The sequence below is a fragment of the Crinia signifera genome, chromosome 6, assembly GCF_055691185.1.
Source record: "Crinia signifera chromosome 6, ASM5569118v1, whole genome shotgun sequence".
Classification (NCBI taxonomy): domain Eukaryota; kingdom Metazoa; phylum Chordata; class Amphibia; order Anura; family Myobatrachidae; genus Crinia; species Crinia signifera.
Genome location: NC_139222.1, coordinates 25,816,501 through 25,832,724, shown reverse-complemented (window position 1 = coordinate 25,832,724; position 16,224 = coordinate 25,816,501). Strand labels below are relative to the sequence as shown.

The window sequence follows — 16,224 nt, the reverse complement described above, 5'->3', positions numbered from 1 at the left end:
GGAGAGCTGACCATAATTTCACACACACAATGATTGCAGGCTGAATAAATCCAGGCAGAACACACTGAAGGACCATGCAGAATCAGGGGAACAGAAGAACAAACTCCCAGCTTCCTGACCATGGCATTCATATGTAATTGCATCCCATCAGAACTGTCTTGTAACCTGGTGGGACCGCCATGCTATGGAATCCTATTGTTATGTATCCCTCCTATTATCCCGAAAGATTGTAAGCTTGTGAGCAGGGCCCTCCTACCTCCATGTCCGTTTGTTTCTACCCAATTTTTTTTATCACTGTTTTTTCCAATTCTAAAGCGCAACAGAATATGCTGTGCTATATAAGACACTGGGGTACTCTTTACCTAGCACGGCGCCCACGATTTTGATCGTGGGCATCGCAGGTAAAAAAATCTCGGGCATCGCGGCCATTGAATGCACTAAAAATCGGGTACGACGCGATGCCCGCGATTTCCCATAGGGAACAATGTTAAATTTCTTAATTGACCCGATTTTACTGTTCAATGCCTCAATTGACACGATTATTCCATAGGAAACAATGTTAAATGGCCCACAGAGGCCAAATAGCCACCCTGAAGTGTGAAATGGCCCCCACAATTGGTAACGCCACCCCACGATCAACGTCAACCCGAAGCGTGGCGAGCGGCGGCGGTACGCGTCCTACGACCTTTTCATACCCCCACTATCCACGTCGGCGTGGAGTTGAGAATAGAATAGTGTGGCGAACGTAGCGAGCCACCGAGCCCGAAGCGTGGCGAGCGGACGCGGATACCTTCACAGGTAAACGCGTCTCTTCGCGGGCTTCACAGGTATCCGCGTGCGCTCGCCACGCTTCGGGCTCGGTGGCTCGCTGTGCTCGCCACACTATTCTATTCTCAACTCCACGCCGACGTGGATAGTGGGGGTATGAAAAGGTCGTAGGACGCGTACCGCTGCCCCTCGCGGGCTCGCTGCTCTCGCCACGCTTCGGGTTCACGTTGATCGTGGGGTGGCGTTAACAATTGTGGGGGCCATTTCACACTTCAGGGTGGGTATTTGGCCTCTGTGGGCCATTTAACATTGTTTCCTATGGAAAAATCGTGTCAATTGAGGCATTGAACAGTAAAATCGGGTCAATTGAGAAATTTAACATTGTTCCCTATGGGAAATCGCGGGCATCGCGTCGGTCGCGTCGCACCCGATTTTTTAGTGCATTCAATGCCCGCGATGACCACGATGGGCGCCGTGCTAGGTAAAGAGTACCGACACTGCAAATAAATAATAATAAAATATCTACAATAATGACTATAAGATACATAGTTGCACCATAAGGTGGGTTCCATAATACATCTATACAGCCATCTTTATACAGAGGCTTAGAGGAGTGGGGTAGGGTTACTTACTGGGATCCATTGAGATTTAGAACTTCCTGTTCCTTTTGGCTGAGATCCTGATCCCATATGATTTGTCACTTATTTGTACTGCATAATGTTGTGTCGCTGTGTGACCTGATATTAGCCGTACAGGAGACTTAGTGCTGTACAACCTGCACTGTATAGTATAAGGGTAAGTTATATATATTTATACTAATGGGCTTTAATTAGGCTGTTTTGATGGGGTTTTTTTCACATCCAGTCACAGTTAAAACACACAATACATTACAGCACACTTAGTTCAAGGACTGATACTTATATTAATCTACTGTGTGCAAGTTATCAATGTGTGATGAAGCTGAGCGAAACGTGAGTCTACAACTACAGTGCAGACCGCCATCCCCTCCGTTACAGTGCTCAGTAGGCAGCATCTGTAAGTGTTGTATACTCCAGATTGAGCACATGGCTAAGGATGTCCCATACTCTACATTGGTCTACAGTGAATGTTGAACAATGTTAATGTTCTTATTTTAAAAGTGTCTCATCATTGGATCTACCAGCGTTAGGGCTGTTGAGCCTGACTAGATGTTGGACTTGAAAGGGTTAAAATAACCTTATGTAATAAACTCATGAGATTGATGGTTCTATGCCGTCCATTTCTATTTGGTGCTGAGCAAGTATTTTGATCAACTTCCAACCTCCAGTTATACAGGATCCATCAGTTGACACTTAAATACATGGGTAATTTATGCCATTTTATGGGATCCCAGTGGTCAGAATCCCAGCGGTCACCATTGTGATGGTCACGTTACCGGCTCATTAGCGTTATGTGGGAAGGGATGGATGGAGTTAGGCTACCAAAAGGGATGGCTTGGGTTAAGCTGTAGAAGGGGTTTTGGGGATTTTGAATGGTGGTATTGTCACCATCTCTTTATCATACCTGCCCATCGTTACTAATGTCCTGGTCTCCCGCCTGTCGCTGCTCCTCTCCTGTCCTCCCCCGCCTGTCGCTGCTCCTCCTACCCTCCCCCCGCCTGTCGCTGCTCCTCTCCTGCCCTCCCCCCTGCCTGTCGCTGCTCCTCTCCTGCCCTCCCCCCGCCTGTCGCTGCTCCTCTCCTGCCCTCCCCCCGCCTGTCGCTGCTCCTCCTACCCTCCCCCCGCCTGTCGCTGCTCCTCTCCTGGCCTCCCCCCGCCTGTCGCTGCTCCTCTCCTGCCCTCCCCCCGCCTGTCGCTGCTCCTCTCCTGCCCTCCCCCCGCCTGTCGCTGCTCCTCTCCTGCCCTCCCCCCGCCTGTCGCTGCTCCTCTCCTGCCCTCCCCCCGCCTGTCGCTGCTCCTCTCCTGCCCTCCCCCCGCCTGTCGCTGCTCCTCTCCTGCCCTGATCCGCCTGTCGTTGCTCCTCTCCTGCCCTCCCCCGCCTGTCGTTGCTCCTCTCCTGCCCTCCCCCCGCCTGTTGCTGCACCTCTTCTGCCCCCCCCTCGACCTGTCGCTGCCCTTCTTCTGCCCTCCCCCCGACCTGTCGTTGCGCTTCTTCTGCCCTCCCCCAGACCTGTCGCTGCTCTTCTTCTGCCCTCCCCCCGCCTGTCGCTGCTCTTCTCCTGCCCTCCCCCCCACCTTTCGCTGCTCTTCTCCTGCCCCCCCCCCCCCTGCCGTCGCTGCTTCTCGCCTGAACCCCCCCGGCCCATCGCTGCTCCTCTTACCTGAGTAAGTGCAGTCTCTGTGGAGTGTTGGGCAGGAAAGCCAGGCTGATGAGGATCCAGGACGATGTGTGAGTGTTAAAGAAATGGAGATAACGAGGGGGCAAATCAGGTGAGAGATGGGGCAGTAACTTGTGAGAGCTTGGATCAGATTTGTGTGTTCTCAGTATAGGAGTAATCACTGCGCGCTCCCATAGTGATGGTGTTATAGCAGCATAGAGAGACCATAGGTGAGGCTGGGATGTGCACAGGAGACAGGGATGCACTGATATGTGAGGGTGCAGGACGGAGAGGACAGGTAGCACAGTAGGAAGTAGGCACTGATGTTAGTAGGGGGATGTGGGAGGGCTGAGAGATGCCTGAGGTGAGAGATGGCAGTGTGTTACTTTGTGGTGTCTGGGGCTTATCGGTAGCAGTGGTGGATGGCAGTGTATGTAAGGAGGTCAGGAGTACAAGATGGCTGCCAATTATTGTCTATCTTGCGTACACCTAAGGAGGCATAGTGCTGCTTTAGTGGGCAGCCATGGCTTATACTCACATCAGTGAGGAGTGAGAAGAATAATGGGAACCACATGATGAGAGGCTGTTGCTGGGGTTTGGTTAAGCTGCGGCACTGATATATCAGCTTAGCGGGATGTGCACATTCAGCGGAGGCAGAAGGATGAGACTGTTGCCATACTAGAAGACTGGCACCTGTCATTCACAGTGCCGCAGGCACCCAGGGAGAACCAGCACCACCAGACCCGATAACAAGGAGTTGGGCTTCAGTTTGCTTTGTGGATCTCTGCACGTAAGACCCAGGATTTGCACTGGATGGATGACCTGCTGGTTCTGCATGATAATAGCAGGAGAGCCTGGTTAGCTTTGGCAGAGAGGTGGGAACGTTGTTGTGTAATGACACAGAATTCTGCTGATATGAGGGTTCTTCAGCAGAGAGGTTCTAGTAATGGAGGAGACCTTGCAGGTGATAAGGTGCTGATCTGGGGGTGAGAAAAGTCTGTTCTAGATATCAGAAATAAGTCATAGTCTACAGAAACAGCCAGTGGCCACCCCAATGTCTATAAGAGTCAGTCCATAGGGACTGTCCAAGAGCAGAGGTTATGTGCAATCACCCATTGTGAAGAACTATTCCAACCCCACCTCCTTGTCTGCTTCCAAATCTGGAGGTGTGAGTGAGGTGGAGAGAACTGTGTGAGTGGGCTTCAGATGAGGCAGTGTCTGATTAGTTTGAGCCACGTTTTTGCTATTGCCAGAGGGGTGAGGTTGTTTAAGAGAAAGAAAACCTAGATGGAGGCTGGTTTGTTACAGGGTCTGCATTCCACCCTGCACAACTAAAGAGTTTTTAAAGTTATATTAGACGGGTGATGTGATATTTGTTTGCTGGGTTCCTGTAGTATTCTGAATTAGATTTTCATCTAAGGAGAGGAGGAGGGGAACCTGGACTTGGAGATAAATTCCCAACCAATAGAAGCTGAAGGTGAGAGAGATTTACATGTAAAAATAAAGTGATAGTAAGATGTGTGATTTATTTAATTAGGGGGAAGATCTGTGTGATATTACAGTGGATATAGAGGGAGAAGAAGAGATGGATCAGCAGTGTAAGGAGGAGGAAATCCCTACAGACACCAGCACAGGTGAGTTATAATCACATACACATATATACACACCTGGTGATCCCTCGGGTCTGCACAACCTAGAGATGTCTGTGTACATTACCATATCCCTCATGTTCCTGCCTCTCCTATAGCACAGAAGCAATGGCACATTTATCAATGATGGCAATGATGGTTCATTTAGTAGAATTGCACGGTATCTTTTACGTGTTCTAATTAACTAGCTACTAGATGTAGTGTAATTAGTCCCGTAGGCCAAGGCTTTTTTATTTTTTTGCGTTTGAACTATTGGAGCTCTGGAAAGAGTTGATTGGAAGCCATTCAGGATCAGGGGTCTCAGCAAGATATATGGAAAGCGATACATAGAAATGTTGGTAATGTCACCTTGTAGACTACGGGATTCATGACCATTTTACTGGAGATAATCTGATATGTACATATGTAGCGTGTATTTAACCACTCTGTATCCCCTGCAGATAAAGCCAGTAACAGAGATACCCCAGAGAGATGTCCCCGTCCTCTGTATTCCCAGGATAGTCACATATATACCATGTCCTCAGTCACTGTGTGTCTCCTACAGATGGGCCCAGTAACAGAGATACCCCAGAGAGATGTCCCCGTCCTCTGTATTCCCAGGATAATCACATATATACCATGTCCTCAGTCACTGTGTGTCTCCTACAGATGGAGCCAGTAACAGAGATACCCCAGAGAGATGTCCCCGTCCTCTGTATTCCCAGGATAATCACATATATACAATGTCCTCAGTCACTGTGTGTCTCCTACAGATGGGCCAAGTAACAGAGATACCCCAGAGAGATGTCCCCGTCCTCTGTATTCCCAGGATAATCACATATATACCATGTCCTCAGTCACTGTGTGTCTCCTACAGATGGGCCCAGTAACAGAGATACCCCAGAGAGATGTCCCCGTCCTCCGTATTCCCAGCACTGTACAGAGGAGACTCACAGGACCCCACAGGAGGATCAGGTAGGTGGGATACACCAAAGTGAGTTTTCACTACATGATCTGTAGAGAAGCTGTGTGTGTGTCTCATACACTAATATTTTACTGTTCTTATTTAGGGTGGAGGCCTGATTGATATTAAGGTAGAAGATACAGAAGGAGAAGAAGAGACGTATGTGACTGACATTAAGACTGAAGATACAGAGGGAGAAGAAGAGACATATGTGACTGACATTAAGGTAGAAGATACAGAAGGAGAAGAAGATACGTATGTGACTGACATTAAGGTAGAAGATACAGAAGGAGAAGTTACGTATGTGACTGATATTAAGGTAGAAGATGGAGAAGAAGAGACGGATGTGACTGACATTAAGGTAGAAGATACAGAAAGAGAAGAAGAGACGGATGTGACTGATATGAAGGTAGAAGATACAGAGGGAGAAGAGACGGATGTGACTGATATTAAGGCTGAAGATACAGAGGGAGAAGAGACGGATGTGACCGAAATTAAGGCAGAAGATACAGAGGGAGAAGAGACGGATGTGACTGATATTAAGGCAGAAGATACAGAAGGAGAAGATACATATGTGACTGATATTAAGGCAGAAGATACAGACAGAGAAGAGATGGATGTGACTGACATTAAGGCAGAAGATACAGAAGGAGAAGAGATGGATGTGAGGAGTGATCAGCAGTGTAAGGAGGAGGAAATCCCCACAGATACCAGCACAGGTGAGGAATAATCGCTTATTACAGAGAGTCACATATTCTCCTTGTTCTATCACTACAGCAGCCTCCTATCCTACACCAGACATGTCCAAACTATGGCCCTCCAGCTGTTGTGAAAATACACAATCCAGCATGCCTTGCAATAGTTTTAGCATTTCCTAAAAGCAAATGATGGGATTTGTAGTTTTGTAATGACGGGAGGGCCATAGTTTGGATATGCCAGTCCTGCACCCTCCTCTGTCAGTACAGACTAATGAGGGGAATGTATCTGCCCAGTGGGAGAGGGGGTTGGCAGGGGAGGGAGACACGAGCCGTCAGCCCCTATTATTATCCTCTTCTTTTCCTGCGCATTCGATCATTGTCTGCTACCAGAACAGAGATCTGTCCAATCCCCCCCCATGTTCTCCAGTGACTCGCCTACATCATCAGTAGAAGGGACGGGAATAATAGCAGTATACAGGGTACAATGGTATGGAAGGTCATGTGGCATTACCTATAGTTCTCTCTGTTGTGTTACCCATGACCCTCTCTGTGCACCACTACATGGGGTATTACCATACTATGTAGCCTAATGGGCTCTCACAACGGGGTTTTGGCTTTAGGTAGCCCGATGTGCAAGTCACGGATCTCTGACTGTGGTCCAAGGTACGGGTAAGTGGGTATGAAGGGATTGTGGGCAGAGACTGGTTGTGGGGCATATTATAGCGTAGGTAATGGGATTAGGTCAGAACCAGATGGGCTGTACAATACTAGGGGACAGCCAGAATCAGGTCAGAGAACAGCCAGAGGTCACACTGGGAAGTCACTGAGAGTAGTATCATAGGAGTAAGCAAAGACTTGTCAGATGGACCAGAGCAGAACACAGGGACTAACAGCGGGACTATTACAGAATGGACGCCGTAGTACAGGAGGTAAGCCTAAACCTCTGCCACTGGGTAGTGCCTACAGATGTCCTACTGTGGGAGAGGTACTAATGTGGCACCAACATTAAGATACATGTTTGGCACCTGTCCCTATAAATCTTTCACGGAGCACCACACACCTCCCTGCTGCCACCAGGGAAGGAGGCAGAGCCGCCTATACTGGCACCAGAAAGGGAAAGGCACTGGGCAGATGGGAGACAGAAGGATGAAATGGTTGCCATACTTGGACTGGCACCTGTCATCCACAGTACTGCAATTGCCCTGGGAGAACCAGCACCACCAGACTCTGTATCGGGGAGTTGGGCTTCAGCTTGCTGGCTTAGAGCCACAAAGCCCTGACCACTTTTGGTTGCTATGTACATAAGACCCAGGATTTGCACTGGATGGATGACCTGCTGGTTCTGCATGATAACAGCAGGAGAGGCTGGTTAGCCTGTGATCAGCATTATCAAGTGGATAACTGTTACCAGGATTACCTTGTATCAAGCCTACCTGTTCCTAATCCTGTTGGGGCACCAAGAGACTGGTGTGTGCAGCTAGGATGGTGTGGTACGGAACCTCTGCTAAGCTGGGGTGCTGGGCTGTCACCTACTCTTCAGTGCAGCTCTTACCAAATGTTACCAGTTTGGCTAAACCAGAGATGCCAGCTTGCCCTTAGGATCAGTTTTGGGGCATCCCTTATGCCTTTCCTTTAAGCACTGTTGTTCTCATTCCTGAATATTGTTTTATTCCCTCTCCCCTGTTCTTTATGTAACGTGCGTGGGTGAATGCAATCAGCAGTGGTGGGCAGAGCCCTCAGCCGGAACCGCTGTTTCGGACGGCCACGGCAGAACCCTACACTCACTCCATTGGCCTTCTCGGGCAGGTGACCATAGATTGCAATGTGCTAGGCTTCTCCTTTAGCCGCCGCGTTCGAAGGAGTGAGTGATGCCCGCTCTGACCCCGATGTAACCAGGTTTTAGGATGGTACAAATCTATGGCGACCATCAAAGACAGGACCAAGAGGATGATCTAACTAACAGGGCCTAGTTCAACTGAACACCCTGGCTAACGGCACCAGGCCAAGGACGGGGAGTGTGACCAAGTCACATGCATCGGACCAACTAATAACGGGGTGCCACCACCCGTAGAAGTAAAGCGATAAGGAACTAGGCTCCACTGGAGCACTTGCGTGACCTGGACCGAACCCTCCCGCAGCACAGGATGGTAATGTGCACACCGGGAGAGACTTGGCAGGACTGGATGGAAATACACTGACCAAGACGGAACCGGATAAAGACTGGACCAGGACAGGACCAAGACTGGACTGAGACCGGACAGGACTGGACGCAGGCAGCAGCAAGATGACGGCTGGACAAATGACTGGATTACGGCTGGACAGGACTTTACAGCACCAGGACACTGCAGGACCGGGACAACAGTGTGCTGCAGACACACTGTAATGAACAATATCACCAGTGGGGCTGAGCTGGGCCAGATCCCTTAAAATTGCTAATTCGTATCAATAGGCCGAGCGCGCGCCGCCCGGCACCCCCTGGACGCAGCCTGATGTTTGACAGCGTCCCCCGGCCGGGCGGAAATAATGTGCCTCGGCCGGGTGGACGTGGCGCTGCCTGCCCGGACACCGCCCGGTGGAAGTGCCCGGGCCACCCTTCTAAGGGTGCCAGGACTCTGCTGCGTGGCTGACAGTACCCCCCCCCCTTGAGAGGTTTGGAAACCTCTACCCCCAGGCTTATGAGGGAATTCCTGAAAGAACCTTTTCTTGAGGCTGTGAGCATGAACATCTTTGTCTGGAGCCCACGATCTCTCTTTTGGCCCGAACCCCTTCCTATGGACCAAAAACTGAAGGGAACCATAAACAAATTTGGAGTCCAGAATTTTCTCCACAAGAAACTCCTGTTGTCCCTGCACATCCACAGAAGGGATTCCTCTGATAACCTTAGGAGGGAACTTGTGGGAGAAGAAGACTGGCTTCAAAAGAGAAGCATGAAAGGTGTTTGCAATCCTGAGGGACTTGGGGAGTAACAGACAGAATGCAACTGCAACAGAATGCAACTGGATTAACCCTCTTAATGATCTTCTACGGGCCTATAAACCTTGGCCCAAACCTTTCCGATGGTTGATGCAATTTGATATTCCGGGTTAATAACCAGACCAAATCACCAACCTTGAATGGACAAGGACGTCTAGACTTATCCGCAAACACCTTTTCTTTGAAGGCTGTCTCCTTCAGAGCATCATGTATCTTTCTCCATGTAGCCTTAAAACGAAAGGCCCTAGACGGAGCAGAGGAAGAAGCTTGAAGAAAAGAATTAGCCTGGGGATGGTAACCATGAACTGCGAAAAAGGGTGACACTTTGGAGGCCGAATGCACCGCATTGTTATATGCAAATTCCGCCATGGGAAGACAATCCACCCAATCGTTCTGCAACGTGGAGATATTGCTTCAGAGACTGATTCAGCTGCTCAGTTTGCCCATTAGACTTGAGGGTGAAAGGCTGAAGTCAGACTCAGTTTGATTTTAAGCGAAGCACAGAACGATCTCCAAAATTGTGGACCCCTGTCAGAGGGCAATCCATGCAACCTAAAGACATGCCGCAGAAACAAATAGGCCAATTCTTTGGCTGAAGGCAATTGCTTCAGTGCCACAAAAGGCGCCATTTTGGAAAACCTTTCAACGATCACCCAAATGGTTTGACAGCCGGCTGAAACTGGCAAACCTACCACAAAGTCCATGGCAATGTGCGACCATGGCCTTGACAGGATGGACAAGGGCATCAGTTCTACAAAAGGCCTAGACCGAGGAACCTTATGCTTGGGACAAGCAGGGCATGATTGAACAAAATATTTGATGTCCTGGACATTCCTGGCCACCACACAACCCAGGCTAACAAGTCCAATGTCTTATGGACTCCAGGATGCCTTGCTGTCAAGGAACTCAATAAGGACTTTCCGCCTAAGCGTCTCTGGCACAAATAAACTACCATTATGGGTCTGGGCTGGAGCCTGGCGAATGAGCCCCTCCAGGGTCAAACTGAGACCAGCCTGTATACAAGAGGCAGGAATGATAGGGGCAGCAGTTTCCTGGGCAGCAGTTTCCTGGCCTGCATGCTGTGGAATAAAGCATTGGGACAGAGCATCTGCTCAAACATTCTTGGGACCAGGCCTGTATGTAATCACAAAATTGAAGCAAGTAAAGAACAAAGGCCAGCGGGCATATTGGGCATTGTGCCTTTTAGCAGCTTCAATATATTGCAGGTTCTTGTGGTCGGTAAGAACCAACACCTGATGATTGGCTCCTTCTAGACAATGCCTCCATTCATCGAAGGCCCATTTGATTGCTAATAATTCTCTGTCACCAACATCATAGATGGTTTGAGCCTCAGAGAATTTCCTCGACATATATGCGCAAGGATGAAGGACCTGGGTTTTGGGGTTGCTTTGCGACAGCACTGCTCCTGCTCCCACTTCAGAAGAGTCCATCCCCACCACAAAAGGACAATCCACGTCAGGATGCCTGAGGATGCCCCCCTCCCCCTCAAATCAATTTTAGAAAACACGGCGGACCTCAACTGATCGAAATGGACAGAGATCAGAGGGAGAGTGTACGCATTCTTCACCGTAATCTTGTTTAAAGCCCGAAAGTCAATACATGGGCGCAGGGACCCGTCCTTCTTGACCACAAAGAAGAACCCTGCACTAAGTGGCGACTTTGACGAGCGAATGAACCCCTTCTTCAAACTTTCTTGGATGTACTTATTTATGGCCTTAGTCTCAGGAATAGACAGAGTAAAGCCTACCCTTAGGTGATGGAGCATCGGGATTAAGCTGGATAGCACAATCGAATGGACGATGGGGCCGGGAGCTTATCTGATTTACCTTTGGAAAACACATCTGCATATTCCGAGTAGGTTGCTGGGATAGCAGACAATGAGACCGAGGCCTGGAGGAAGGAGGTATCAATACAAGAACCAAAACAACTGGATTTCCACTGAACGATATCCCCAGCTTTCCAATTAATCTGTGGGTTATGTTGGACCAACTAGGGATGGCCCAAGACCAATGGGACGGCAGGACAAGTAACCAAAAGAAAATAAATCTCTTCCTTGTGAAGAGAACCAACAGTAAGCTGCAAGTTAGGGGTTTGAAAAGAAATCTCCCCATTGGGCAATGAGCTACCATCTAATCCTCTCATGATGATACATTGCCTTAAAGGAATAGCGGGGATGCCGAGTGTCTCGGCTAAAGCGGCGTCCAAAAAATTGCTGGCTGCGCCGCTATCGACAAGAGCGGCACAATCAAAACTGACCTTCCCATAAGCGAGGGTAGTAGGAATCAGTAGAGAGTTATGGGAGGAGAATAATTTCAGGCCCAAGTGAATCTCCTCCTCACCCACTTGGCCTGATCTTTTACTGATTTGCTAGGGCAAGAACGGTATTGATGACCCTTTCGGCCACAATACAGGCAAAGACCAGCGCTGTTCCTCCGAGCCCTTTCCTCTGGCGTGATCTGAATGGACCCCAATTTCATGCGCTCTTCGGTATCATCCGAGGTATTCATAACAAATGGTATGGGGTGAGAGAGTGACGGAGCCGACGGTCTATTTTAATAGACAACTCCATAAGTTTATCTAATGAGCCAGGCACCAGATGTTGGATTAAACAGTCTGTGATGGTAATAGACAACCCATACCGGAACTGTATCAGGGCCTGTAAATGGGACTCCGCAGAAGCTTCCCTATCAGGGTCATCATAAAGCAAACCCAAAGACTTAAAGAAGTTATCCACTGAGGCTAACACAGGGCTATCAGAGGGCAAGCCAAAAGCCCACGTCTGTGGGTCCCCCTGTAACCACGAAATCACCAAACTCACTCTTTGCGCCTCTGACCCTGAGGACTTAGGTCGCAGATGAAAGTATAATTTACAACTCTCCCTAAAATTGTAAAAATCTTTTCTACTACCCGAAAACTGGTTGGGCAGATTCATCTTTGGTTCAGGTGCCACTACCGAAGGAGCTCTCTCCTCAGAGGGACAAATCCTGAACCATTTGTGTTAGACCCATAACCTGGGCGTCTAACGTAGGGGCAGTGGGATTCATGATGAGGATATCCCACGACCACCAGCACCCGCGGACTAAACAGGTATATTATATATAATCTGTTTGGGCCGGTGATAATGTAACGTGCGCTGGTGCGTGCAAGCAGTGGTGGTGGGCAGAGCCCTCAGCCGGGACCGCTGTTTAGGACGGCCATGGCAAAACCCTACACTCACTCTATTGGCCTTCTCAGGCAGGTGACCGTAGATTGAGATTTAGTCGCTGTGTTCGAAGGAGCGAGTTAGGACCGCTCCGACCTCGATGCAACCAGGTTTAATGATGGTACAAATCTACGGCAGCCGTCAGAGACAGGACCAAGAGGATGATCTTACTAACAGGGCCTATCTGAACTGAACACCCTGGCTAATGGCACCAGGCCAAGGACGGGGAGTGTGACCAAGTCACAGGCACCGGACCAACTAATAACGGGGTGCTACCAAACGAGACGCACGCCAACATAAAACTGTACACTTAAAGTAACGGTACCCCTAAACAGGCATAAACTCACAGCCGTGGGTCTCTCCGAATCACGGAGAGCTGGACTAGGACAATAATAAAAATAATTGAGGATAAAGGGCAGCTTGCCCGTAGAAATAAAGAGAGAAGGAACCAGGCTCCACTGGAGCACTTACGTGACCTGGACCGAACCCTCCGGCAGCTCAGGATGATAATGTGCACACCGGTAGAGACTTGGCAGGACTGGATAGAAATACGCTGACCAAGACGGAACCGGATAAAGACTGGACCAGGACGGAATATACTGGACAAGGACAAGACCGTGACTGGACTGAGACTGGACCAGGACTGGACGCAGACAGCATTAAGATGACGGCTGGACAAATGACTGGACCACGGCTGGATAGGATTACACAGCATTACACAGCACCAAGACACTGCAGGACCGGGACAACAGCCAATCAGCCGCCGCCAGACCAGCCACCAATAATTGCTATTTTGTTTCAGGAGGCTGAGCGCGCGCCGCCCGACTTCCCCTGGTTGCTATACAACCTCCAGGCGATGCGGGCTGATGTTTGACAGCGTCCCCCGGCCAGCCGGAAGTGATGCACCTCTTCCGGGCGGACGTGACGCTGCCTGCCCGGACACCACCAGGCGGAAGTGCCCGGGCCACCCTTCTAAGGCCGCCGGGACTCTGTTGTGGCGGTGCCGCAGCAGCACAAGTCAGCGCAGCTGACACTTTACTCCTATTCTGTCTTTAGGGGCTTTGTTAGGCAGAATAGTGACACCAAGTCTTACAGTTCCCTTACACTGCCGGCTCCCAATACCTCAGTGTCTCCCAATGCACTAATATAATAAGGGTTACCTTATCTACATAAATCCCATTATTAGCTGCATGATATTTAGAACTGTAGGAAAGTATTTATAACGGAATAACTTGTACTCAGTAATAGTATGAAATGGGCGAGGGGAAAGGGGAAGAGCGATATTTCTATATCTGTATGTTATTTCCAGCAGATGGACACAGAAGCAGGAATACCTCGGAGGGACGTCTTATTCTGTCTCCAGATTATAAAACAGAAGATAACATCACACAGGATTCTCCAGAAGAAACCTCCATTACCCTAAATATACAGCCAGTGCCTCACAGTGCAGATACATCACCTGATACCTCTAATCCTGAGGACTGTTCTCCTGGTAACTCAGATACTGCTACACATAGAGCAGCTCATACAGGGGCTGACATATTTACCTGTTCCGAATGTAATATGTTTTTTATTAATCTGTCAGTTTTTACTAAACATCAGAGAACTCACTCAGTTAAGCAGCCATTTCCATGTTCTGAGTGTGAGAAATCTTTTATCAAGAATTCATATCTCATTAGACATCAGAGAACTCACACAGGTGAGAAGCCATTTCCATGTTCTGAGTGTGGGAAATCTTTTATGAAGAAATCATCTCTCATTAGACATGAGCGAACTCACACAGTTGAGAAGCCATTTCCATGTTCTGAGTGTGGGAAATCTTTTACTCAGAAATCAGCTCTTAATTTTCATCAAACATATCACACACGTGATCTATTTCCATGTTCTGAGTGTGGGAAATCTTTTACCCAGAAATCAAGGCTTGTTTCACATCAGAGAACTCACACAGGTGAGAAGCCATTTCCATGTTCTGAATGTGGGAAATCATTTACCCAGAAGTTATATCTTGTCCAACATGAGAGAACTCACACAGGTGAGAAATTTCCATGTTCTGAGTGTGGGAAATCTTTTACCCACAAATCAACGCTTGCTTCACATCAGAGAACTCACACAGGTGAGAAGCCATTTCCATGTTCTAAGTGCGGGATATCTTTTACCCAGAGATCATCTCTTGCTTCACATCAGAGAACTCACACAGGTGAGAAGCCATTTCCATGTTCTGAGTGTGGGAAATCTTTTACCCAGAAATCAACGCTTGCTTCACATCAGAGAACTCACACAGGTGAGAAGCCATTTCCATGTTCTGAGTGTGGGAAATCTTTTTCTCGGAAGTCACATTTTGTCCAACATGAGAGAATTCACACAGGAGAAAAACCATTTACATGTTCTGAGTGCGGTAAATCATTTACCCAGAAGTTCTATCTTGTCCAACATGAGAGAACTCACACAGGTGAGAAATTTCCATGTTCTGAGTGTGGGAAATCTTTTACGGACAAATCAACGCTTGCTTCACATCAGAGAACTCACACAGGTGAGAAGCCATTTCCATGTTCTGAATGTGGGAAATCTTTTACCCAGAAGTTATATCTTGTCCAACATGAGAGAACTCACACAGGTGAGAAATTTCCATGTTCTGAGTGTGGGAAATCTTTTACCCGGAAATCATCGCTTGCTTCACATCAGAGAACTCACACAGGCGAGAAGCCATTTCCATGTTCTGAGTGTGGGAAATCTTTTACCCAGAAATCAACGCTTGCTTCACATCAGAGAACTCACACAGGTGAGAAGCTATTTCCATGTTCTAAGTGCGGGATATCTTTTACCCAGAGATCATCTCTTGTTATACATCAGAGACGTCACACAGGTGAGAAGCCATTTCAATGTTCTGAATGTGGGAAATCTTTTATCCAGAAGTCAGATCTTGTCCTACATCAGAGAACTCACACAGGTGAGAAGCCATTTCCATGTTCTGAGTGTGGGAAATCTTTTGTGAGGAAATCAGATCTTGTTTTTCATCAAAGAACTCACACAGGTGAGAAGCCATTTCCATGTTCTGAGTGTCGGAAATCTTTTATGAGGAAACCAGATCTTGTACGGCATGAGAGAACTCACACAGGTGAGATCAATTTCCATATTCTTAGTGAATGCTTCAGACCTGATCTCTGGGCTGTGAGTTTGGAGCCCAGCCATTTAGGTAAATGTCACCCTGCTCACATACAATCCCACCCATGTGTATGGCTGTAAATGCAATCGCAGCTATGCGAAGAGGGGAGAGTTAACTCAACCATCAAATTAATCCCCCCCCCCCCGTGTGTAGCTCCGCATAAACTGAGACATACTCTGCAGTGTGATGGCTGGGAGGAGATCGGGACCACTGATGTCAGCTTCCCTCCCAATGGCCAGGAGCCGCCTGTGTTTTCTGGAGCGCTCCCGTAAAATGCTGACATTACGCCCCCAAACGCCCGGCGCCTGTCAATCAACTTGCATACGGCCATTGTCATTTGTGGAACTCTCCTACAGGCCATGATACAGAGCAGAGATAGAGGTAGAACCATGTGTATGCAGTTTTCTAGGTATGAGCTGTTATATTGCCTATCCCTTATTATTACTCTGTAATATACATTTCTCTTTCGTCCATCCTGGTGACACAGCTTGACCTAGGGATGTAAGAGGGT

General features: G+C 48.5%; 1 protein-coding gene across 10 annotated transcripts in view; it reads left to right on the top strand.

Moving 5' to 3' along the window:
* Window positions 1–15,848, top strand: part of LOC146010130 (uncharacterized) — a 424,288-nt gene extending 408,440 nt beyond the window's left edge. For 5 of the 10 annotated variants that reach the window (XM_083151055.1, XM_083151062.1, XM_083151059.1 and 2 more), the window contains one exon: window positions 13,863–15,848. In XM_083151055.1, the coding sequence (XP_083007181.1) occupies window positions 13,863–15,793 (1,931 nt within the window). In that variant the 3' untranslated portion in view covers window positions 15,794–15,848. Of the gene's footprint in view, window positions 1–4,601; window positions 4,699–5,569; window positions 5,668–5,762; window positions 6,376–13,859 lie in introns of all 10 variants that reach the window. The other 5 variants (XM_083151052.1, XM_083151053.1, XM_083151056.1 and 2 more) reach the window with 4 other exon arrangements.
* The last annotated feature ends 376 nt before the right edge of the window (window positions 15,849–16,224 follow it).